Source organism: Agelaius tricolor, unplaced genomic scaffold, assembly GCF_023055355.1.
Source record: "Agelaius tricolor isolate 1412-34295 unplaced genomic scaffold, bAgeTri1.0.p SCAF_16, whole genome shotgun sequence".
Classification (NCBI taxonomy): Eukaryota; Metazoa; Chordata; class Aves; order Passeriformes; family Icteridae; genus Agelaius; species Agelaius tricolor.
This window is the reverse complement of record NW_027269276.1, coordinates 15,294,383-15,320,405: the sequence shown is the minus strand read 5'-3', so window position 1 is coordinate 15,320,405 and position 26,023 is coordinate 15,294,383. Positions and strand designations below refer to the sequence as shown.

The following is a 26,023-nucleotide window of genomic DNA, read 5'->3' as shown; positions in this document are numbered from 1 at the left end:
AAATAAGCACATTTAATAACATTGAGCCATTACACAGTAGCTGATAAATAAAGATATTGAAAATAAAGTTTGACCAATCAATACTAATACATGATAAAGCTGTTACTGATATATAGAAAGCAGTTAATAACAATTGTAAATAATAATGTACTCAAACAAAGCCAATGGTCACTTCAATCCCACCTTCTGCTCCTCCACTATGCTCACTTTAAGAGCTTATTCCTCAGTCACTGACATTAACTTCTACCCTGTGCTCCTCTTTACCCCTCTCCATGCATGTCCTGAATAATATCAGATTCTGGAACTGTTGCTTCATGAATTTTCAGTCCTCCCTACTTCATGTGTCCTCCGGGTTCCAAGAGCAGTCAGCTAAAAAAAAAAAAATCTGTTCCTGACAAGTGGGATGGTTTTTGTGGGATGTGTCCATGGTCCCTTTGAGTTATTACCAGTTCCACACAGAGCCTCACTTCTCCCTTCCCTCCAGTCCTCACAGTGGGCCATTATACTAGATTGGGCAGATCCAAAAATGGGAGCTGAGGGAGACTCTCTGAAACAGGCTAGGAAAACTCTACTGTGCTATGGCCCATAGGAGTACAGATTTTTAAAGCATTTTTGTCTCTGCTAAATAATTTCTCAAGTTCCATGTTGAAATTCCCTAAGTGCTGGAGTCTTCCCTGTGAGCACCTCACTAAAACTGAGGTAATGAAGATGTCTTCTGAGGGTGTTCTGACATAGAGGCAGGTCTGATTACATCATTTGTTTTGGGTTGAGTCTCAGGAGCTTTATAAAAAGCAGTCCTAAAGGCAAGGAGAGAGAAAAGGGGAGAGGAGGGCAGTAACTCATTAGCAGAAGCTCTGTATATGTGCATTCTGCTATTTGCCACATGTCTACAAGGGAATTGCTTCAGAGTGCAAAGAAACCTGTGAACTGCTGGAATATTATAAGTCTTTCCTTGAGATGTCAGCCAAGAGCTTCAGTATAGTCACAGTGGCTACTGTGCTTATTTTCTTCCAAAAGATTCAGCTCTCAGTGCAAGCACCGTTGAATGGTAAAGTCTTTCAGCTTTCTATTTTATTGTCTCTTGTACCTTAAGGCAGCCATTTATGCAGAAAAATGGCACCCTTTCATTATTACTATTCAATCATGCTCAAAGCTGTATATTGCTGCAGTCTGCTGTTGTTTGGAGTTAGTATCCTTATTTTAATTTCTCAGAATAGGTATTCTGACTTATACAGGGAAGAGAAATTTGTCCTCTGATTTATTTGGCATTACAGACTTTTTGCATGCTCAGTATGCTTTGCTTTGTTGATTTTTTTATTTCTCATAAAATGAAGTGGAGACTGGCCCTTTCAGAGTTAGTGTAAGCATCACACCTTTCCCTCTGCCTGTTTATTTTTAAACCAGAGAGAAAAAAAATCAATCTCTGTAAAGCACCCTACACACTAGAGGTCATTCTCGTATATTGGCAACAAGACTAGTTTCAGGAGGTTGGTTCCCTCTCTTTTTAGGAGTCAGTGTTCATCTATTCGAGCTGATTTTAACCAATTTTCATTTTTTCAAACTAATTATAATCTACCCTGTGTTATTATAGGCTATGAGGGGAATTGTTCTAAAGTTTTGTGTTACTCAGCACGTATATTCATGGGACAAAAATCCAGGAGATTCAAACATAATCGAGAGCTGCTGGTTCGTGGAGAGCTCTGTCAGGACAAGCATTTTATCAGGTTTTTTGCATAAGCAGCAAAAGGCATGGAATTCAAACTTTTAAGGTCATCTTCTTATTTTGTGTATATGTCCTCTGAAAAAATGCCTATATTCTCTAGAAGAATCTCCCACCTGAAGGAGAGAGGTTCCTAGAAATTGATGCTTTCCAGAACAACAGAATAAATAAAGCTTGATGATTTACAGGTGCTTTCTGTGACCATACAGAAGGTTTGGAATTGAAAGGATTTGTTGAAAAAATATGTTTTATGATACATGCTGAAGGGAATTCTGGAGAGTGCCTGTCTCAGACTTAGTTGGAACCTAGTCCCAAGAAATGGCAAGAGCTACAGTATCTGCCTATCTCAGACATCTTTCCAAGTAGATTATCACATCTACAAGCATTCACACTTTTCTAGCTCTCAAGTGACACTGGAAATGTATTTTTCCCCTGGCTGTTGATCAGTCAATGCAGGTACACTGGCTCTAGGAACCTCTGCCATGCACGGGCACGTAACTGTGTCACTCGCAATACTCATCCCAACATGAACAAAGAGCCAGGAGAATGTTCACAGACATAGAGCCATTGAATATTCACTTCTAGATGTGAATCCTCGGATCTGACACCATGTGACAGTCTGCCTGACTCTCATTTCATTATCAGGCAGAATAAAAGCAACTGTGGGAATCCTTAAAATCAGAGGGTTTTGGGAAAGCTGCAAAAGGCAGGCCTCAGAGACAGCAGAACTGTGATTGGAGCTAAGCAGTAGTCATAAGATTTGTCAGCAGAAAAGTAATATAAGAAGTAGAAAGTAAGGACAAATAGAACAATGGTTTGTGCATTAACATTTGGCTAGAATAACTCCCCAAGCTGCAGAAAAGTATATCTAGTGAGATATTAGAAAGCTCTAAGCTTAATAATGGAGCTCTGTGCATCGTATCTAAGGCTTACAAGCAGGTATTGTATTATAAAAAAGCAAGCATTGTTTTAACCACAGGTACATGTGCTTATAGTGATTGGATAGAACTACTGTTCAATATGCTTTTGCTTTGTGTGATTGGTCAAAAAACTTTTAGGTGAGTTGTAACACTGAGTACTTTGCTGCCGGGGAGGTGAGCTGCTGGCATCTTCCCATTGTCATCACCTGTAATGAGAATGATGCTGGAAAATCAAACAGCTCAAGAAGTGTTTCCCAGCAGTCCTGTCTGTCTGTGATTTGTACACAGACCCCTGGCCGCCAATAAACCCTCACTCAGGGTCTGAGGTTGGCAGCTCTCCGTGTTCATTCAGAGAAAATCAAGAAGTTTCTGCCATGTGGTCATTGGTTCATCTCCTGATCCAAGAGGAAATTACTATAAATGTGCCTCAGCCCTACCTACAGCGGCTCTATGGCTATGCTCACCATAAAGTCATAAGGGTAGCAAACTGCAGATCATTAAAATGCTCACAGGTTAAGGAATACTTCACTTGGCAAAAGACTTGAAGCTTTCATTTACTTTTGTGTCAAGTGGCATAACTGACCAAAATATTATAAATGCTTAAAAGTGATTGTTTTAAGGATGCTGTAGGTTATAAAAAACACAATTTTGACATCTTATACACATTTTAATGGTCAATAAGAGCATGAACAGAGTAGCTATTGTATTGCTCCAGTATTTCTTCAAACCCTGCTCAAATGAGGACATTTCTAAAACCTACTGCCAGTCGTTGCTATCTTTATGCAAGTTTTGTCTACAGAATGACCAAAGGACACAAGCAACCCCCAAAAACCCCAGTAAGAGATAATCCCCTGCAGAGAGAAGGCAAGAGGAGAATGAAGTTTCTCATCCTGAAATCTTAAACATGAATTCTTCTACAAGAGGAACCTGAGGACTTGAGTCAGGATGATTACATAGACCTTGTTTTGAAAATTCCAATGTAAAAGAATGAGGCACACTGATCCTAACAAAGTGAAAGCAGAGAGTTTCATGTTCCCACCACATATCAATACAAATAGCTAAATGCAGTTGGTTTGCACAACCCAACAAATTAATCCCTAACATTTCACACAACATTTTTAGGGAAGAGCTGCACCTGTGACCACACTTCAGAACACAAGAAATGTTGCCAAGAACTATGTATTGAGCAGACAAGTGCATGTAATGATAAATATTTGCCTGCATGCATACAGACACAATCACAGGCACACTGAGTGCAAGATTTGTATTTCAGGACTGTTTAGGAAGCAGAAATAAAATTAAATTTGCAGAGAGTAAAGATCAGCATTAGCCTGATAACCCAAACTGTTCAGGTCTGTCAAGATGAGCACCTCTAACTATGCAGCAAGCTGAGTGACTTTAAGTAGGTTTCAGGACCAGAAAAAAAAAATTAAAAAGATAATTTTGTAAGTCAAGACATTTCCAAACACGTGCAGAGATACTGTCCCAAGTTCAGTTCCTTAAGCAGTAGATGAGTATTGATCATTTTAACACTCACTCACCCTTCTTGGGATTCTCTGAGTTATATGGGTTCATGTGTCATACTCCCTTTTTACAAAGTCCATCACTTCTCAGTGTAGCACTGATGATTTTCAAACTCCCCAACAAGGCATAGGGAGGCTCATTGTAGTTACACCCCACTTATATTCCTTAGCTTTCTAACTAGAAACTAGAGAAAAATCCCAGGGGTGTACCTAACTAGAGAAAAATCCCAGGGGTGTACCTACAGTCAGTCTGTGGATATTCCAATTAAAAAATAAATGTACTGAGAGCAGTCTTGCCTCAAGACTTAAGTGACCACAAGAAACTCACCCCTATGGGCAGGATCACAGGGATAATTATAGTTACAATTTGAGTGAGGAAGGTTCATAAAATATCAGAAAGTTTGAAAGTATCTATGCTTTTATATGTTTTGCTCACCAGCTGGGACTAGAATGATAGACAAAAGTATTGCAACATTCAATACATGGGTTTAAGTAGCAATTTGTTTCTTTACAGAGTAAGATCAATTTCAAATACTCACAGTAATATTTCCCTTTTCTTTAAACAGCGTCAAAATGGTCTTACATTGGTAAGTACTAATTCATACATACAAAGTTATGGCTTTCTTCTGTGCTTTAAAGACAACTGGCCAAATGTATTCTGGTGAGTACTTACTGGGATCACAATCCTTACCTAGGTTTGAATCTGGTCAATTTTCTTGAAATCTGTTATTCATCCACCAGGTTTCAAATCTAGGTGACTGAGAATCAGTTACTGAATTCTAAATTTCCTTGTGGAATGACAAGAATTTCAGCAGACTAAAGCTGACCCTACAACTGCAGATGGTCCCCAAAGCCCTCTGTTTCCTCAGCTATTCCACATTCCAGCCCAGTTCTGCAAAGAGCATTCTTTCCCTACCCACATGAGTCTTCTTTTTCAAGTAGAATCAGAGTTCAGTAAGTCACCTGTATTCTGTTACTGGAGGCTCAGGTCCCCGCAATGACAAAGCAGAATAAAACACCTTTACAAAAGCAGTGTTAATTTGTAACTAATCCTTTAAGTCATCTACTAACTCAGAAGCACCTGGTGGCTGCTCAGGAAAAGAATTATCTAGTGTTTCTCTTTTAATTGATCAAATCCTCTAGCCAGGTATTTCCTCATTCAGAGTAGCATTTTACATGCCAAATACCCCCACAGAAGTAGGTGGTATAGAGAATCTCAGAAAAAAATTGCTTGTTCTTAAGCTTTTGGTGCTGCTCCAAGACAACACAAAGAACCTCTGAGACTGAACTTGCTGCTAGGAACTCCTCCTTTTGGCTGTGCTCCATTTTACCTGACTCGCTTCACATAAGCAGAAGGAAAACTGCCAGCTGCATGTCTATCTGCCAGTGCCCACACACAGACCTCACATTCCCAGTACTGAAAAAGCTTGACACAGCTTTAACAAAAGCCTGGGGTTTCCACTTTGACAGCACCCATCAGATAAACCTAACCCTGCTGGACAGTAAAGAAAACAAGACTTTTTTTACAACATGAAAGCAGAAGTTTTGCCCTCCTTCCTTGTTTAAATTAGTTACTTCTCCCTTCCTAGGAATTTGGGTACCAGTGTTGATTTCAAAGTATGTTATTCTCAGTGTCCAACTTCACCAATTCCTATTAAGCTCTTCCATACTGCAGTCTGATTTTGACATTCTAAATGTAAGGAGGATAAAGAGAATGTTCACAAAACAGATTATCTTTTTCCTTCAGCTATAGAGTTTGAAACATATCTAGAAAAACATATAAAAGCAAATACATAAAAGTAACTTCAAAAAACTGAAGTGGCAACTGAATTTTTACAGAACAGTACAGAAAAGCAGAGGTGGAGCACTGATCCCCACAGAGAAAAACAGCTATTAGAGAGACTGTGCTAAGCCAGGAAAGAGCCCCTCCATATTCTTCTACTGATCCTTATGGCATTCTAAATCTTCCACTGTTTACCTTTGCCCCTGAAACACTTTGCAGTGCCTCTCACTGAAATTAAATCAATAGGAATGGAAAGGAAATCAAGCCATTATAACCACAGACTGATGCCAAGATGAGGGTCAAGGTACAAGATTAAGGGTGGAGGAGAAATCTGAGTGCTCATTGTCAGAGATTTCTGTTTGTTGAGTGTTTTACATATTTTACAATATGTAAAACTGAACATTGATGCAGTGTTAATACCTCAGGCCACAGTGGCAAAGCAAGATGACACCACATGTGATCAGGCCTTATCTATTCAGCACAGGCTTTCCAAAGACATGAGAGTTCACCTTGCTTATAATGGAAACTACTGCATCAGATACATCAAATATAAAGGCTAAACCTCTCCTGTTTGCTTCTTCCTTAGCCAAACTACAACAATGCTATTTCTTCTTCCTGTTTTCACTACCCTTGTATGTAGACCAAGAAAAAGTGCCTGGAGGAAACACCACAGAGCAGTGAGGCCTGAGGCCTCCACCCCCGGTGACACAGGCTTGCTTTGTGCTCTCTGAAATGTAGCTCCACCTTCTGTAAGATGGACAAAGTAGATCAAGTGTATCATAAGGAAAGCATTTTCAGTTAAAGAGCTGAAAGAGTGGCTCCAACACCCCACAGCTCAGGGCAGCAGATGCACGCAGATTTTGGCAATCCTGCTGTGTGGCTGTGAGGTGCAGGCTGAAGTCTTCTGCCCCCAAAAAAACCCAGTAGATGTTAGGCTTCAATTCTTTGGATTCTGGCTCTTTTTCTGTAGTGTAAGTGGGCTGGAATGAAATCAGAGAACCAGAATCATCCCTTCAGAGTGGACAAGCAGCTACAACAGAGAAAACTGGCTTTGCAGACAAATTTAAGGTAACAGTGCCAACAGAATTATTAATGTACTTTAGCATGGGAAGAGACAACTTCATGCTGTAATGCAGGCACAAGACTTGTTGGTAACAGACATCAGGCTAATTGTACTTGAAAACTCTTTTAGTCTGCTGCTGCCAAATACTCCAATTCAGTGAGGTGCTGAGAAGCTGCGCTAAGACCCTTTCACTCGCCCTTCAGAAATGCCAGCTTTAGTGAACACACTAGAGCATGCCCCAGATTTCTCATACAGCACTTGGATGCAGTAACAGCGACAGCTACAGCCCTTGGCAATTCCTCTGTCTCACAAGCTTCTCTCTGGACACATGTGTGGGAGATACACACATATTGGCTCTGTGTGCACAGAATGGTATCACTGAGCATTGAGCAAAATGGAATCCATGTGGTCATGTCACCATGGCAGGGAGCCTGGGCTCAGCCTTCACCACCACCTCAGCCCTGGGCAAACAGCAGCTCTACAGCTGCCAGCTGGCTGAAAACAGGGCAAAGTGCTCTGCCTGGCTGCAAAAATACCACAGGCATTCCCTGTTTTACTGACCCAGTGTATTTTACTACATTACTTCACATCAAGAGAACTTGCACAGACTATGAGAAGCTGGAGCAACACGAATATTAATTGGCCATCAGAGCAACAGTCTGTTGGTACCACTGGTGTCTCATAGGGCTGTTTTCTCCTTATCTTAAATGGGCCAATGTATATACCCTGGGAGGAGACACCACTGCTCACCAAGGAACATGTGTCCTGCATTGCCCAGCAGCACCAGTGTTGTTGGGGCTGGCTGGAAAGCATAAAGCTGTCAAAGGAAATGTTACAATGGACACACGCAGTCTTGGCGCTGAGGGCGTTTTGCTCAGCTCACTGGGTAGTGGGCAGCCAGACAATCCAGAAAATCATTCCTGCTTTATTTACAGATATCTTTTATTAAATAGCCATGAGGGCACAGTCAGGCTCAGAGCTGTTTTCAGTGTGGTGAGGGAACATAGTCCTGCAAACTGGTGTCAAGCAAAGCAATCCACAAGCTGGATTTGAGCAGCTGAGTTTGCACCCCCTGTGTGGGAGTGCAGGGAGTGCTCTTGGCAGCACTGGGAGCAGTGGTAGCAGGAAGGACCCTACTTCCACTGGCACCAGCAGCTCCCTACCTTAATATGCTCACTCCAACAGCTGAATTAGAGTGTTGAGGGGGTAGAAGAGGCCCATGGAACAATTAGTGCTCTGCTGACACAGTCCTCGTGGCATCCTTATAGCAGCAAACACTTCTGAAATGCCCGGGTCACAAATGTGTCATACAAAAAGGAAATTACCTTTGAAGATAATTTTGCAATACTTCTGTTAATATCTTTTGGGACTTGTAGCACAGGCCAATCTTACATGCACAGGCTGTTCTTTATTCAGTAATGATCAGACAAAGCCTTTGTAAACACAATGTGATTTCCACTGAATTTATCTGAGTGTACTGGCACAGAAAAAGGAAAATCTGGTTCACAATCAATCATCCATTTTCAGCAGACCTAACTGAGAAATGCCTTCCAGCTGTGTGGTTTATCTACCTTGGAAATCTCAATTTCACATATGCAAAACTAAGCTGCAGTGAGCTCAGCTCTTTGAGACAGGAGTTTTGAGGCATTGAAATTCGAAAGACTATGTGATAAAAGACAGAACTTCTATAAAATCTGGGTTTGTACAAAAAAAGGGGTCTTGTTTGGTTTTGTTGGTTTTTGGTTTTGTTTTTTTTTTTAATTGAGCAGGAATGAGAAACAAGCAAAATGTTCTGTATTTTAAAGGCCTGTGAGTGGAGTTGCAGATTTATGTCAAGAAAAGGTTCAAGGTACATAAAGACTGTCATAGCTGCATCATTTTATAGAAAAGACAAAAGTTTTCCTTCTGAACTGGCAACATAGGTGTGAAGTTCCCATATTCTCTTGCCAGCTCTTCCAGACATTTAAGTCACCCAATCACAATACTAAAAAATGATTGGTACTTCATGACTCCCTGGCTTGGACTAGACTTCTATTTTATACATCAATTACCTATTTAATTATCAAGTCTCCAAAGCTGTGATAGGTAATATATTAAAATCTTGCAAACTCATTACCTTATCAAGCCTTTTAAAATTATTAAAGTCTTTTTACAATAAAGGCTTCTCACCAATTTTCTGACATTGCTGTAATCTTAGTTTCTTGAAAAGTGTTAAATTTCAATGTCATTGTCATGCACAGTAAGCTTGAAACTAATAAACTGTCATTTCTTGGAATATTCTAATGCATATTTTCCTGGGAAATATTCTTCAGTATGTATTCCACAGTATGGAATTTATGCTCTTCTGCATGTATTTGTTATTTGCCAAAAACAGGCAGAGGAGAGGCTTCTATAATGCCAGCATAACATTTATTAGCTTTTTAAAATCATTTCAGCAACTTTAAGATAGTATCACAAGGATATAAGAAGAAATTGATGTGATTGTCAGCGAACTGGAGTCAAAAATTTAAGTTACAGCAACAGCAAAACCTATTTATACTGAAAAGCACTGATTGAGTCTGTCAAACTCTGCACACTGCAAACAATGTCACCTGCTAACCCTATGTCTTGAATACTCTTAAACAGCTTTACCAAGAAAGTAAGTCTGTCTTTAAGCACCAGAACTGATCTTGTTGATTCTGTCACATGAACTATGTTTAAGAAAGATTCACCCCCACTATCCATTTACTTGGCAATTGTCTTTCATGTAAATAAGGTGAACTGCTAATAGTATCCTCCTCCCTGTTCATTTCCTTCAGAAAATATCTGAACTGGCTTTGCCCATTCAAAGAAGCCACTGGGAATATTATAGTTTTGGAAAAGAAGCCTTCTAATCAAAGACTCAAGGGACTCAATCTACATAGCTGAAGAGAAGTGAGAAATTGTATCCTCTATATTATAAGTACTCCAATGAGGAACAAAAGTATGGGAACAGCAGGCTCACAGTGAAAAGCAAGCTGCCAAGGAGAGTAATTATCCACTGGGCACCAATGAAGTATCTTTTATCTGCAATGCTTTAAGGAAGAGTAGAGGTTTATTCCCTTCTGAAAACAATGGCCTCATGGAAGTAGAAATTTATCCAGGCAGGCCCAGTGTCCTGTGTTACATAGATCCCTTCCTGCCTTGGAAAGAATCATGAGTGTTCAGAGACAAGGAGAAACAAAAGTTGCAAGTACCTCTTCTGGTATTTAAATCAAAATCATCTCATCTTACGGTCTGTAAACAGCTGCTAGCTGGTTAATGTGCAATTAAAGCAAAGGCACAATTAAAATTCTCTTGATATTATCTATTCTTTGTAGATCTTACCTCGGGCAAAAGGCTGTGACGAAGAAAAGTTTCATCAGAGTTTGAGCAAGTTATTGCTGGTCAAATTACCATAACACCTTCAATTTTTGCAAGTTAGCTTTTCACTGTGGGTTATGCAATCCTGTTAGATAGTGCCAGACAGTTTGTACAGTAAGGAAATGTCTGAGGGTCTGATACAATCAGACCTGTCTCTAGGTCACAACACCCTCAGAAAAATGATCATACCCTTCATTACCTCCATTTCAATGAGGTCCTTTTTTAAAAACAAAGTCTTAAAAATTCAGAAAAGGCTTCTTTTCCAAATTTTTTGTGAAGACTGAAACAGGAGAATTTCTGTGTTAACTGCAAGTGAAGGTTTGACAAATGTGTCTCTGTTAATTCACACAGGTCCTGATGGAGAGAAGGCCTGGCCAAAGAAATACCCATTTTGTGGAGGAGTATTCCAATCACCTATTGATTTCCACAAAGCTATTCTCCAGTATGATTCTAATCTCTTGCCTTTAGAATTCATAGGCTATAACGTGCCCTCCACTGACCAGTTTACATTGATCAATAATGGCCATTCAGGTAAGGGAGCTCACAGACAGCAAGGAATGGTAAAAGAAAGAGCTGCAGGAACTCACTGTTTTTTGGTTTTTTTTACTTCATGGGCAATCCTTAGATTATTAGATTAAATTAAGCTGCTAATCAGATGAGAAAGTCTTCACATCAGCATGCCTACATCTACAGAACAGGCTAGAGAAATCTGGGAAAGTTCTAAGTAAATGGATTCCCAGTAAGTAAATTTTTAAATAAAGAAATTTAAAATAAACTCTAGGCATGTCAGAATTAATGCCCAAGGTTTTCTTATTACTTTGGTTGAGATGCACCGAAACAGAAACAGAGTTTGTGATTCTGCTAAAAAGAGTTTAACTGATAACATATGAACAATGGGTCTCTTCAATTCACCAAAGCAGCTCAACTGAATTATATGAGGGCATAGGGAAGAGGAAAAAAATTGTAGGAGCACCATTCTGTTCTTTTGAGTAGGGATAGAAACCTCTTTAGTGTAAGGTAAGATGGACAGTGATACCTAGTGATAGGTGAGAAGACAGAAAAATAATTAGAAATAGTGTACAAACAGGTCTTCCCCACAGTAGCACCAAAAGAGTGTCAGTACAGTGGGTAAAGGCAGAGATGATGCTGTCTCATAAAGGTCTCCTATAATGACACAATGTACAATACCAGTGAGTCAGCCCCACCATTTTTCATTCCTTCCTGAAACACTTGAAGACATAGAAATAAGAATAGTTATAAAGCCCTCCTTCTTTGTATCCTCCTTTATTGCAGAAGTATCAAAATAACCTGCATTATAAAATGGGCTCTGTTATCACATGCTTGGTTATGAATTGACCAACATGCAAAAATCGCTTTTTTTAACATTCTTTCATTGAAGCTGACCTGTTCAATTGAACATCATAAGCCCATTCTTCAGTAAGGGCCAACCTCTTGGGACAGACTCCTGGTTTTTCTCTTGATCAATTTCTCCTTTAAAACCAGGTTGTTTCAGACTAGGAATGGCTGGAACATCCTTTCCTTGTGAGCCTTCATTTCCTAAAAGTTCTTCTCAGTCCTAAGTGAAAGACTGGACTGTCACAGTTGAATGCACCAGGCTGATGTGACAGGCAATAGGCAGAGAAGGAAATCTTGTCATTGTGTACTTGAAGGGTGCCAGAGTGCAGAAGGAGCCAAAAAACCAGCACAGAGAGCCTGTCCCTCCCAAAACAGTCAGACAGGCAAAAGCAAATTCCTTGGAGAACCTAAGTCACTACCACTGTCAGATCTCACCTGTAAAGTACGAAGTTTGATTATTTCCTAAAGAAAGTCAAGACAAAAGTATAACCCCCCCAAGAAAATGGGAGTTCATTTACAACATCAGTGCCCTCCTAGGAAGCAGTAGAGATGCATCCTACTCTAGAAACCGCACTTTGATACAACCTAATTTACCTCTGAGTAACAAAAGTTAGCCTCTGTTGGACTGATCATTTTACCATCTACTGCTAACTTCTTTTTCAGCTAGAGGAAACCAGCAGGATGATTAGTATTGTGCTGTCAAGTCATTCCTGTATGATGTTTGATGTTCTTCACCAGCCAGCTCATTCAGACACAATCACTACATCAGCTAGACTGAAAACAGTAGAACTCAAAAAAAACTCCCCTTTCAGCAGGAGTCTAAAAATACAGAGGGTCACAGCTGTTACTTCACTATGGTTTTGAGCCTTGTTTCCCCTGAAAAACATGTCCAGGGTAGTCTGAAACCAAACTGTATTCAGTCTGGAAAATAATACAGATAAATTGCAAAACAATCAATCTGTTCTTGACATAAGCCATTGCTTTATGAAGTTCCAAATGCTCCAAGTGAACAACTGAGAAGTTGCTGCTGGATTGAGAATTACTACACAAAAAATCCCCCAACAAGCCAGGCTGCCTTCCGCACCCAAGAGCCTTAGTGAGGGGAAGGGAGGGTCATGCATACAAAGGTGTCTCTCCAGCATGTCAGGAGAGGAGATGTTCCTTCTTAAGGCCTAGGATTATCTTGCTGCTTGACATCAGTGTTCTGGATTTTGGGAGTAGCAAGGAAAGGGGGAGTTTATTTGGTTTTATCCTGTGTCCCTAAAAGAAGATTAGGAGGCAGCAGAGTTCAATATAACAGGGAATATAAATTACCACGAGAAATATTAATTTATTAAGCAATTTTCAACCATTATAAGGGGATTGAAAGAAGATACATGAGCCTAAATTTTGCTTTGACATATCAATAATTGTCTCTTCAATGTCTGAGATAGATTCACATTCTTCAAAGATTTCCACTAGCAACAATTGTCACTTTAAATTCACGTATTTAGGAAAATAGAAACAGGTATGTTCTAAATGCTCTAAATCCTGTGCTACATAGAAAGGCTTAAAGAGAACAGAAGTGTTTGTCTCCTGCCACGGACTGAGACGGATTTGAGCCAAGAATTGCTTTTTTCATGCTCCATATATAATATACTTAGACTCGGCATTTTTATTTGTCCTGTTCCTGAGAGCTGTGGTATCATTTGTTCCTATCTGGTTTTGATCTGCTTACAGTGAAAATGTATCTGTCACCTGCTATGTCCATCAGAAACCTCCCATTTGAATACACTGCATCTCAACTTCACCTGCACTGGGGAAACCGGAACAAGTCCGAAGGCTCTGAACACACCATCGGTGGGAAGCACTTTGCAGCAGAGGTAAGGCAGACCAGCTCATATCAGGGAAAGAAGCAAAGAAGGTTGGGTGGGTAGGTTCTATTGTTTCAAAGTGGGATCTCTGTCTTGGGTGAATAACTGTAAAAGGCTGTGAGGTTCTAAGCCAAATATTTATGATCTGGGGATATACAAAAAAAATGGGTTGTGCACAACAAAAAAAAGATGGATTCGGATGTACTAAGTCAGGGAGCTGGAGTTTAGATTCTAAACTCAGAACTGGCACCAGGTCACTTGAGGCAACTTTTATCTGTAAAACTGTGCTGCTCTGTTTACTTTTACTCACCTTCTTCTGTACAGTGACTGTAGTAGTCTGTTATTTTACAGTTTGTTCTTCTGTAGTAGGTTTTAAATATTCCTTGTTGTAAGTTTGTAATGGCTCATTCCATGCACCCCATTTGGCTTCCCTGATGGTTCAGTCCTGAGTTGTTTACCCCAAGACTTCCCCACCAAGTGTATGTCAATCCCCCTGTCTATCAAAGACAGCACACCCTTTTAGTTCTGGAATGTTCCCTGTCTTTCATCCCTTCCTCGAAGCAAGATTGGATTGCAAGGTTTGCTCCTTCCCCTTGTTGGCATGTATTGGATATCCCTTACCCTGCACTCCTTCCCTAATGCCTTCCCATTGGTAAAAAGTTGTGTCCTCCCCTTGTTCCCTCCCTTCCTTAAAAGCAGGTTTTTTTGCCCTCAGCTATGGTCACTTGTCCCTGACTCCTCGGGAGAGATAAATCTTCCTTGGAACTCAAAATAAGTGATTTCTTTCGATTCCTTCACCTCGGTCCCTTGTATTGGGTTGCTGCTGTGTCACCTGTGCCACAGCCGTGTGCTGCAGGGAGCCGCGAGCCCCTGGATGCACTGCAACCCGGAGTGTCTCTGTAGGGATACAGGGGCAGCCACCCGGAGTGTCTCTGTAGGGATACAGGGGCAGCCACCCGGAGTGTCTCTGTAGGGATACAGGGGCTGCCACCCAGAATGTCACCATAGGGATACAGGGGCTGCCACCCGGAATGTCTCCGTAGGGATACAGGGGCAGCCACCCGGAATGTCTCCATAGGGATACAGGGGCTGCCACCCGGAATGTCTCCGTAGGGATACAGGGGCTGCCACCCGGAGTGTCTCAAAGGGATACAGGGGCAGCCACCCGGAATGTCTCCATAGGGATACAGGGGCTGCCACCCGGAGTGTCTCCATAGGGATACAGGGGCTGCCACCCAGAGTGTCTCCATAGGGATACAGGAGCTGCCACCCTGAGTGTCTCCATAGGGATACAGGGGCAGCCACCCGGAGTGTCTCTGTAGGGATACAGGGGCAGCCACCCGGAATGTCTCTGTAGGGATACAGGGGCTGCCACCCGGAATGTCTCTGTAGGGATACAGGGGCTGCCACCCAGAATGTCTCCATAGGGATACAGGGGCAGCCACCCGGAGTGTCTCTGTAGGGATACAGGGGCTGCCACCCAGAGTGTCTCTGTAGGGATACAGGGGCAGCCACCCGGAGTGTCTCTGTAGGGATACAGGGGCTGCCACCCAGAGTGTCTCTGTAGGGATACAGGGGCAGCCACCCAGAATGTCTCCATAGGGATACAGGAGCTGCCACCCGGAGTGTCTCTGTAGGGATACAGGGGCAGCTTCCCTTGTGACTGCCCATCTCAGGGGTGAGCTGGCCGGAGAACACATTCCCTGTGTTATAAATAAGAAGCTTGACTAGGCCAGTATTTAAGCAGCAATCAACTTATTAATTAATATGGTAAAGTATGAGCAATACAGCGCTGGGTACAGTGGGGGAAGTTTTCCCTCCAACTGCACATGGATAGTTGAGGCTTACAGGTGTTTATAGGGGTACTCATCAGCTTTCTCAGCAGTTTCTATTCCAATTTTTACTCATCAGCAGTTTCTATTCCCAATTTTTATGTCACAATTCTATACACTATTGTGATTTAGTTTTTCTCAGGATGTATCCCAAAAAGGATTATCCCCAGATGGTGGTGGTCTGGTTTCCAAAAGAAGAAAGACAAATCCCCTCTGGTGAAGTCCAGCTCCCCAGGTGTGGGTCCACCTTTTAATTGCAAGGACTGTAAATCTCATAACAGTGATGTCCAGCTTCCCTTGGTCAAAACTATAAATCCTTGAGTTGATGTTCATTTTCCTTTCTCAAGCTGCTTTTCTTTGTTTTGTTAAGGTGTGAGATAAGCATGTTTGCTTTATATATATTCCAAAGCTATAGTTTCAAGGATACAAGCAATATTCTAAAATTATACTTCAAAAGGTTATTATTGCAAAACTCTTTAAGGATTAACTATAAGCAAAGTGCAACATCCTTAACACTTTAATTCAAATGCTCCTAAATCAACTAAGGTTAATTGTGAACAAAAGATAGGTTCAAAGGCCTTCTTCCATGCTTTACTTTCCTCAGTTATTATTAGAATTCGTCTTTACAACTGTCCCATGGTCGGTCTCCACACATATGGCAATCACAAATACACACATTGCCTGTATGTACCTGACAAAAACAGCTTTGTATTTCACACCTGTGGCCACAGCCTGCAGTTACAAGTGACAAACTGTTTATCTTTTCTAATTTCTAAACTATGGATTCGGGAATAGATTTTGATAAGCAGCACCAATCAGATATTTACCTCAAAATTATTAAGAAAAAGAAATTAGCCAGAATAATTTGCTTGCATAACAGTGGAGGAATCCACTTCTTCTCTAGTTATATTTAACACTGGGGTTTGCATTCCAAATATTGGAGTGCTAAGGTGTTATTTTTCCAGAAAAATTTACTAGCACTCCAGTCAAGATGCCTTGAAGCTGAAGTCATGAACCCTCTTGTGTGGGCTGTGTGTACCCAGCTACAGCAGGGCTGTGAGTCCCAGGACTTTCTGCCTTTCTCTAGAAGGATCTTACCACTGCAGCCAGAAGTCACTGAAGAACCCAACCCTCCTGCACTGTCTCATCCTGAGGTGGCTGCATGTTCCTTTCTAACTGTGAAACACAAATGTGAGCATAACCCAGATGTTATTGTAACAAAGTATCTCCTCCTTTTTTAGCTGCATATTGTACATTACAACTCTGAGAAATACCCAGATATAACAGCAGCAATGGACAAAGCAGATGGACTGGCTGTTTTGGCTGTTCTCCTTGAGGTAGGATGCACAATCTTTATTTCCTGTTTGTTTAGAATATGCTTTCAATCATTCAGTTATAAGAGACCTTTAATGTACAAAATCACCTATCATATACAGTGGCTGAATAAAGGATCTTCCTTTCCTCTTTCACAAAAAAATAAAAAGAGTCAGATTCTAGCAGCACATACCAAACCAGGAGCAAATGCCACAAAAAGAGGAATTCTGAGTATTTCCTCATGTTTTTTAGTAAATTAACTTCAGGTATATTAAATCCATTTTTGCACTCATTTACAAACTAATGATTGGTAGCATTTATCAAATAAGAGGCAACAGTGAATTTCAAGCTCATTCACTCAGAGCTGCCTCCTGTAGCATGAAGCAGTTTGAACACAGCAGAGAGGCACAGGCAGGCACAACCCTGCCTTTGACCACTGTATGTAATTAGGATTTAACCACAGTCTTCTCCCTGCTAACTTCCCAGATTCTTTGAATCACAGATTACAGAAAATGAGTACATTCAGTGACATTTTAAGATGTCAGGACAGCTTTCCAATTTTTCTCTCTTAAGTCCCACATATGAAGATAATAATGGTCTTAAAAATAAAAAAAAAAATAGTAGCTTGTATGTGTATCATTCTTATTGAGGATTAAAACTCCTCAGTAAGATAACTGTAAAGATAATTTTTAAATGTGAGGATTTTCTGCAGTATAACAAAGCAAAACCACAGGTTTCCACATTTCCATCAAAAAGTAAAATGTTCCAGTTAGCAAACAAAACTCTCATTGATACTACCCAAGCTCACTTCCTAGCACCTCTAAGATTCTGAGAGTAATTTTGTGTTACATTTCAGTTAATTTGGAAGTTGTAGCTGTGAAAAGTGTCAGAGTATTGTACATTACACTAGGAAATAATACTGGGATTCTGGTTATTTCTAAGCAATGGTATTTGAAAATCAAGTTAATGAACCATGGAGATTAGGTCTTGGAAATCCTTTCAGACAGCTGGTGGGTTCTACAGTTAATGTAAGGACACCAGTTTACCATGTCTGGTTGTCAGAGGAGTTGCTCAGCACCAGCTCTGAAGAATTCATAAAAAAGGCATTGATTATTAGACTGAAAAGCTACTGGTAGCAGTTGAAAAACAGTCTTGTGTGATGGAAGAGTTATAGCCTTGGTCAGATAGTTGAGCCTGTGGCCCTGTGGTACCCAACGGTGTCATTCTTTACCTCCCCAGACTGTGAGAAGCAGCACTATAAAAATGTTTGTGGGTGGAAAAATGTGGCTTTGACTGGAAACCGGGAGATGGTCTGAGAAGCCTGGCAGCTGAGAACTTCTGCCTGCAATGCTTTCAGAGGAAAGGGCTTCTCTTCATTTGCACATCACTCTGAGCAGGCAAGGGCAATAGGGTCGGTGCACACAAAAGGTCTGCACTGCAGTTGTAAAGGCAGCAATACAACACAGAAGCTCTTATAGCTCTGGAGCAGGAATATTATCATGGCTCTGAGGACAGAGGGAATGTTTTGAGTTATAAAATATTTATGCCATTCTAGTACATTAATATCTGGACAGTGGAAGCCCTTGCCTTAGGACAGGCCAGAAGCACAGACTCATTTTCAGACTAGTGATTTGCAGCTGTTGATAATGTGGTCATTGCAGATTGGACCCTTCAGCCCATCCTATGAAAAGATCTTCAGGCACTTCCGGAACGTGAAATACAAGGGTGAGTGGCTAAATCAGATTGAGAATGGCTGAGAGGATCAGGTGTCACCCTGGGAGGGATTGAACTGCCTGAGGAAACAGTCCAGAGATCCCACACAAATCTGTCACAGACTGTGAAAGGCTTCCAAGTGCAGTGCATTCCTGGGAAGAGCGTATGGCCAGCATGTCCCATGTGATGCTGACTGGGCCTTATTTGTTCCACATGATGTTTTTTAGTTAATATGGCCACAGTTTATCCTGGAGGACTCTGATTTGGTGTCTCAGACAAGGTTTGTACATAGGAAACTTAAAAAACTGTAGTCCTTATTAAACTGGGATCTCCTCTGCTAAAAGATATTTTTCTTTTCCTAGTGATATGACACTGAAAATATCCTACTTACCGAAAAGCAGATTCACTTCACCTGTGTAGTCGTGATGCAATATTTAACACAAACCCCCTTTTTTAGATCAGAAGGTCCTGGTCCCTGGTTTCAATATTCAAGAACTGCTTCCTGACAGACTGGATGAGTATTATCGCTACGAAGGATCCCTGACAACTCCTCCCTGCTACCCAAGCGTTCTCTGGACAGTTTTCCGACACCCTGTTAAAATTTCTCAAGAGCAGGCAAGTTCCAAGTTCCAGCAGAGCACATTTCCCTGACTGGTATCTGCTAAAGAACAGTAAATACAAAGTCTCATTTCCTGGATTTCTCATATGTTCCTGTAAAACTGAGCAGTGACCATTGCTAAAATCCTTTAAGTGGGAAGAACAGCACAGAACTGACATAAATCAATATCCCATGCTGTTTGTTTGTTAGCACGTTCTCAGTTGGCCAGAACAAAGGACAGGCAGCTGCACAGCAATTGGTACAGTATCAGCTTGAAAAAATTCCAGTCAAGTGAGATGAATTTTGATTTTCATTATGTACTTACTCCCTGGCTCCAAGTCTTTCAATGAGTTACCTGCAGATTATTGTTGGGCTCCATATCTGAACATTAATCACCACGTGTTTTGGTGTTACTTTGATCCCGATGGACTTGAGTGGGTTGGAAAGTTTCTATAAAGCTTGTGTTGTGTTACTTATCCATCTTGAGTCCCCTAACTTTTCTCTCAACTTACATTTTTTGTGCTTATCTAATTACCTTCTTTTGCTCTTAGGTGGCCCCTTACCTAGACTATAAACTCACAACCACTATCTTCTGATTCACCTAATTATAGACACAGGGGAAAATATTATTAGCAAAATCTCAGATCAAATTACTGCAAGCTCCTTGTTTTGAAAATACATTCTCAGCTTCTGTCAGGCCATGTCTCTACCAAAATAAAAAACTATTTCAAAAAGTAGTCTTTAATACTACTTAGGAGTTAGACTGTGCCAGGGAGAGTATGCTGGAGAAGTCTACCATGTTTCCTGCCATCGAATTTTCCTGGCTGACAGTCTGATAGTAAACTATAGTTTCATCAGGATGTAAACAAAATACAGGTATGGACTTGGAGATGTCACACTGTTTAAACAGTATTCTGTATTTGGGTTCACAGGCCACATGAAACTTAATTATTGATGTATCCCCTTCCCTTTGACTACCCTTTTTCTTTTTTCCTGGACACTCCCAGTGACCACACACAGGCACTGCTTTCTCTGTATTCTGTGAGCTGAACAGGTGCATCCCTTTATAGTTACTGGCACTGGAAACAGCCATGTACTGCACAGAGCGTGATGACCCAGAACCCCTGGAAATGGTTGATAACTTCAGAAATGTTCAGGAATTCCATGAAAGACTGGTTTTTATCTCCTTCCGTGAAGGTGAGTTGTGTGAATGCTTCTGTGCAAAGAAACAGTGCACAGTGATCTGATCTGTGTAAATGTGAAGTACTGAAATGGCAGTCCTGTTCAACTGTACCACTACAAAAACACAGCTATCTCCCTGCAGTTCACTTGGTTGCCTTTTCTTCTCATATTGCATTGTGCATGGGCAACTCTACAAGAATAAGGTATTCCCAGGGTAGGCAAGAATTTTTTTCAGCAGTGGGTATCAGGGAAGCCCTGCAACCCTTCTGATCAAAGGCAAGGAGATAAAATAAGGAAGACATGACTGGCCTTGTCATGCTTTGCAGAAGTATTTGCTGTCACTCTAAATACTAAACAGCTCCAGCCAGTGTAAGTGCTTAAGATGGCCTTGTTTCACCAGTGACATTTGCTGGTTCTCAGCAAGGTCAGGCTTGATCTCATGCAGACCACACATTTAAAGGGAGGCCTAACTTCAGGGACACTGTTTTGGTGAAACTAAACAGAATTAAAAAAGGTCCTTGAGGAATTCAAAGTTGGCAAATAAATATAATTCATAACACTGGATTCAGTGCTACAAATTAAAAACAAAACCCCACCATTTTACAAGGAAGAACTGATTCAAAAGCTTAACTCTGCAGTGTTATACAACGACAACATGTGAGTTTGGCTGGGGGACTTTGCACAAAAGTCTGCATCTGTGGTGAGAAGCTGAGCTATACCCCACAGAAAGGCCTTTGAGTACATTATGCAAAATGTATTGTTCCAACTGCTTTGTTGTCTAGCAAACATATACTCTTAAGGATCTGTGAATCTGGCATGTACACTCAAGGTAGATTATTTTAGGCAAGCCACTGCACTGTTTGAAATAAGATTTATAAAAGAAAAAGCAGACTTCACCAAAAAGATTAGCCAAGCAGTAAACTTTCAAATTAATAAAATGTGTTAGCACATAATTTCAAATTCACCTCCCATTTTCTTCACTGTTTAGATGAAAAAACAGAAAACATAAGTTGTCTGTTTTGGACACAACAGAAACAGTTCCCTGCAGACACACTGCAGTAGCTGTTCTTGCCATTCCCCTCTGCAGAGAGACCCTTTCATAAAGTATCTATTCTAATAGAAAGTTATAAAGAAGAAAAGTGAAAATTAGAGATCAGCCAAAACAAATCCTGGGCAGAACATTTCTCTAAAATCAGAGATGACTTAGATTTGTCACCAAAAGATGGCTGATCTCTTAAAATGAGAATTACATGAGAAGTGCTCTTGTTGCTAGATTCTAAACATAATACCTAAGAAGATTTTACAATTTAACAAGTTTACCAAATTGTCAACAGTTCCTAACATCTCTGTGATTAATATAGAAAGTGATACTAGTTGCACAAACAATATTTTGAGTAAATGAAGATGTGACTGAATAGTGAAAGAGGGGAAAAACTAGATTATGTCAGCCTTTTTTCTCCTTTTATGGGTTGGCCAACCAGAAAAACGCCCCCCATGGCATTGTTATATGACAACAAAGAGGTTTAAACTTTCTTCTCCAACCTCCAATCTCAAACACTGGCTGCTGACTAGAGAGCTGGTTGGGTTCAGAATGGTTATTTTAATCATCATCTTCAAATCACTGCTCAAGCCAGATTATGTGCAATGATTTCAACCAGCAGAATTTGCAATGCAGCTTCCACATTTCTGAGACTAAGGCTTCCTCTGCAGGTCTTAAATCCCTGCACAATCTACGATTGCAATGCCACTGCACAAACGCTTCCTGAAGCGCCAGGAGTTCCAGGGTGAGCACCACCCTTGTGATTACAACAGGTTCACCATGGAATGCAGTGATCCAGCTTCTACATTTTCTACCCTCAACCTCTATTTATCACAATTCACTACCTGGTGGGCTTGGCAAGGGTATGTTGTCAATTCCTAACAGCACCTATAAGCCATTGATCTGCTGAGTCTGAATGGTCAGTCAGAAATGAGAAATGCAGTGTTCCACCTGTTTCTTAAACTGCCCTTTCAGCACCTGACTATATTCTCTCTATAAATCATACTCAGTACTTAATAGTAGAAGGTAGAGAGTTACAGGCCAGTAACTGAAAATCTGACACTATGCTTTTCATCTAGGGAATCTCCAAACATTTCACAGAAATAGTGCAAGCATTATTATTTCCATTTATGGGGGGAAATTTGATCTAGATGTGACTCTCAAAATTGTTGCTGTGAACCAGAGCCAAACCAAAAAAATAACATTTGCTTCTCCTCTGCTAAGGCACAATATTGGCTCCCATGCAGAGATGACACCAGCCATAGAAGCATTTTCAGTGTATCTTTAAATCTGGCTTGACTTAGCAGAGTTAAACTGTAGGGGTTATTGCCCATCTGGCTGTTCACACCCCAGAATTGGTCTCCATGGCTATGAAAGACATTGCTCAGTGCTACTTTAAAAGAAACCACATTCAGTCTAAGTACATTAAGTTACAAAAGCTCATTGACTCTATCAGTGAACCATAGAAAAAATGTTCAACCTATTTCAAAAAGAGTATTCATTACCCCTGTAATCTCACATTCCACTTACTGCAGTCACAAAAGCTTCCTCACAGGTGCAGCCCTTCACCTAAAGGGCAAAAAAAAGGAAAGAAAGGGGGGAAAAAAGAGAAAAATAAGGAAAAATGTCTCCTGTCAAAGCTCAGTGAAGTACACCTGGCTGCTGCAAGTGCCCAGCCTGATGCAGTCAGCTGCACCTCAAATAGGAACAGAGCACACCTATTAAGAAGGGAAGGGAAGGCCATGCAGAGAGTCAAGGATTGAGCCAGGCAACCACTGAAATTTGTAAAAAAAATCCTGTTGTGCACACCTAAGCCCCTACCAAGCAGGTTTTCAGAGAAACTTTTCTGCCTTATCACTGACAGGCCCGAGCTGCCACCTTCCCCTGAGCACAGACACCACAAGATGGGGCCACTGGCCTGTGTTTTGTAGCAAAATTGAAAATACTGAGGTGTCCAGTCATCCACTTTTTTGATGCCAGTAATGACCATCTAAATTCATGCTTACTATTTATAAGAATCACACTTCAAAAAGCCTCTAATCTTTAAGGATTACACAGCAAAACTCATGTGTGTTTGTAATATATTTTGTCTTATCAGCTACTTATTCCAGTAAAATCGGCTTCATATAAATGCAGCTGGAATTTGCTATGATGTTCAAACAATCTGAGTTAAACAGGAACTCGTGTCTAGCTTTGATTAGGGTACCAGGCTGAAATACTATCTTACTAAATTTTCTAAGAAGATCCTCTCATCACACAGAAGTGCTCTCTGCCCTTTCCCTTCAAACTACAAGCTCTTTTTCTACAGTTATCCCTTTGGTGCTATATTTTTGTGTCCATTTGACACCTTTACTATGACAAAACTCACCTTTTACAAAACAGCTCCTCTTCAAGTCCATGGATTGCCAGCTTCCTCCATTTAGCTGGACTTCAAATTAATGGGTCAAATGCAGTTAAACTCTACATTTTACATTTGTGTTTCATCAACAGCTGATTTAATAGGAGAAAATATTTAGGTGGAATGCATGAAACCTGTCAAAAGTGCTCTGATGTTGCTTAGTGAGAACCAATCATTTGAAAAAAATATTTAAAAAAATGTGTAAATAAATTAAGAAAATGCAGTTAAGAAAAGGGAGCTCACCTCCACGATCTTTGTGGAAGCCAAAATAAATAAAAAATACCAATTGCCAAAAGCGTACATGAAACTCACTAGGAAATACAGCATTATGATAATCCTTAAATCTTTATGCAAGCAAGGGATCACTCAGGTTTTCATACCAATATGCTGAATTCATTTTTACCTTCTTTGATGCCTTTAAGCAATGTTCTCAACAGCAAAGAATATCATTCTTCAGCTGTCCACAGTCAGTGTTGTTCTGTGGTGTGAGAGAACAAAAGGGATTGAATTTAACATCCTTGATTGCCTGGGTTTAATTCTTTGGGTTTGTTTATGAGCTCTAATTTATTATAGCACAAAAATCATACTCCTGCTATGACCTGCTGTACCAGGGCCTCCACATTGGCATTGTGACTTCAACATGTGTATCATATCACAGCACTGTGAACTGTGGAGCCAGCTGTGGCACTGGGGACGTTCCAGAGAACATCTGTGCAAAGTTGCCCATTCACAGTCACAACGTGGTGTGACAAGGCTGTGGAAAGGTTGCTGATGCAGAATGCAGACATTAGGACAGATCAGAGACTCACCTTCTCCACTCAAGGCAATGGTATTAACCCCTTGTGCATGTTTTCCCTCTTTTCTTAGGTTTTGTGGTATCTGTTGTGATAGCCTGCATTCTGGGAGTTCTCATCATTCTTGCAGTAGCATTCTGGCTACTGAAGAAGAAAAGGTAAGATGTCTGGCTATCATATCACAAAAATATTCAAGCCATATTTTCCCTCTGGCATAGAGAAGTGCTTGCGTGTCCAAAACTTTGGACCTTTCTTACAGTGATAAAGTTTGATCTTTCAGAAGACATGATCTCTTCCTACAAACTATGATTTGTTTTTATTACTGTAGACATTATTTCCTTGTGTGATATGAGGCTGGGTCAATAAAAGACTTAGCCAGTTTTCCTATATCCCAAATGCCATTTGTTCTTTTCTTGTTATTTTTGCTAGCACTGCTGCTCCTAACTGCTTTTTGGATCCTTCCATTTTTTCTTGGAACAATATGTCAAACCAGGAGAAATGAATTTTAGGGAAACCTCTCCCAAAGATCACAACCTTTTAGATGAAGAAATATGTACTGCCAAAAGATCATTAAGCCACTGTTTGCTGACAAAGCCAAATCCTGGGGAAAAAAATCTAAGATTACAAATTTTGCTACAGCCTGCTTTCCTTTGCATTCAGAATTGACCTTGCATACAAAATGTGGTCTCCTGAAATATTTGAAACAATAAGCTACGTGAAATTTGCACTAGTACAGAGAAAAATAATCTCATACATGCAATGGACAACTTTAAGTAACTAATTGTGTTTTCCTTCATTGGCATTACAGTTATTTAATAAATTTGTTTTATTTTAGTTGCAAAAAGGGAGGTGGAGACAACAGAGGAGTCATCTACAAACCAGGCATGTACAAGGAGAAAGAAGACATCTCCAATATTTGATGCCCTGCTCTGTCACAAAAGCCCCTTTTCATTCATAGCACTGATTTATTTTGAATTAGTGAAACACATCACTTCTTCTTGTCTAATGAATACCCTCAAGGGAGTTCTAAAAACACATACCAGCCAAAAGTTTTCTGTAGGCCTTGTTGTCTTGTTTTCCAGAGAGATTTGATCAGTGAATTCCCCTGAGCTGAATTCCTCGCCACATTCTTTTCATGTCTGCTGCTTACTGAGTCTGGGTGTTTTATTTGATTTTACAGTTAATCCTAAACTCCAGTTTTATGGTTTGTTTAGCACAGGTTTTCCCATCACTCATCAAACTACAAGAACTCTTCCCTGCTAAAACAGGGCATTGGTTTTAGCAGCATGAATAGAAACAAGATAAAGGGCCAACTGTATTTGACACCAATATTTGAACTGGGTTGTTCAGCAGAAACAGTTTTCAAAAGTGCAGGATATGATGTCAGTGTATTCACCAATGGAATTGTAATATTAGAGGAAAAGATAAGTGTGAATGCAATGAAAGCCACATGGATTATTGATGGGATTTAAGCCCAGGTACTCGGTGCTGAAAAAACACTACTAGGGGAACAGCTCACTTTCCAGCTATTACACAGCCCCACAAATCTGTTAA

General features: G+C 40.5%; 1 protein-coding gene across 1 annotated transcript; it reads left to right on the top strand.

The window, feature by feature from the left end:
* Positions 1-957: 957 nt before the first annotated feature.
* CA12 (carbonic anhydrase 12) lies at positions 958-26,023 on the top strand. Its single transcript, XM_071440997.1, has 10 exons — positions 958-1,048; positions 4,730-4,750; positions 10,742-10,921; positions 13,466-13,608; positions 16,673-16,768; positions 18,407-18,470; positions 18,916-19,073; positions 20,127-20,253; positions 24,543-24,627; positions 25,305-26,023. The coding sequence occupies exons 1-10, from the start codon at positions 958-960 to the stop codon at positions 25,387-25,389; spliced, it is 1,050 nt and encodes a 349-aa protein (XP_071297098.1). The 3' UTR covers positions 25,390-26,023.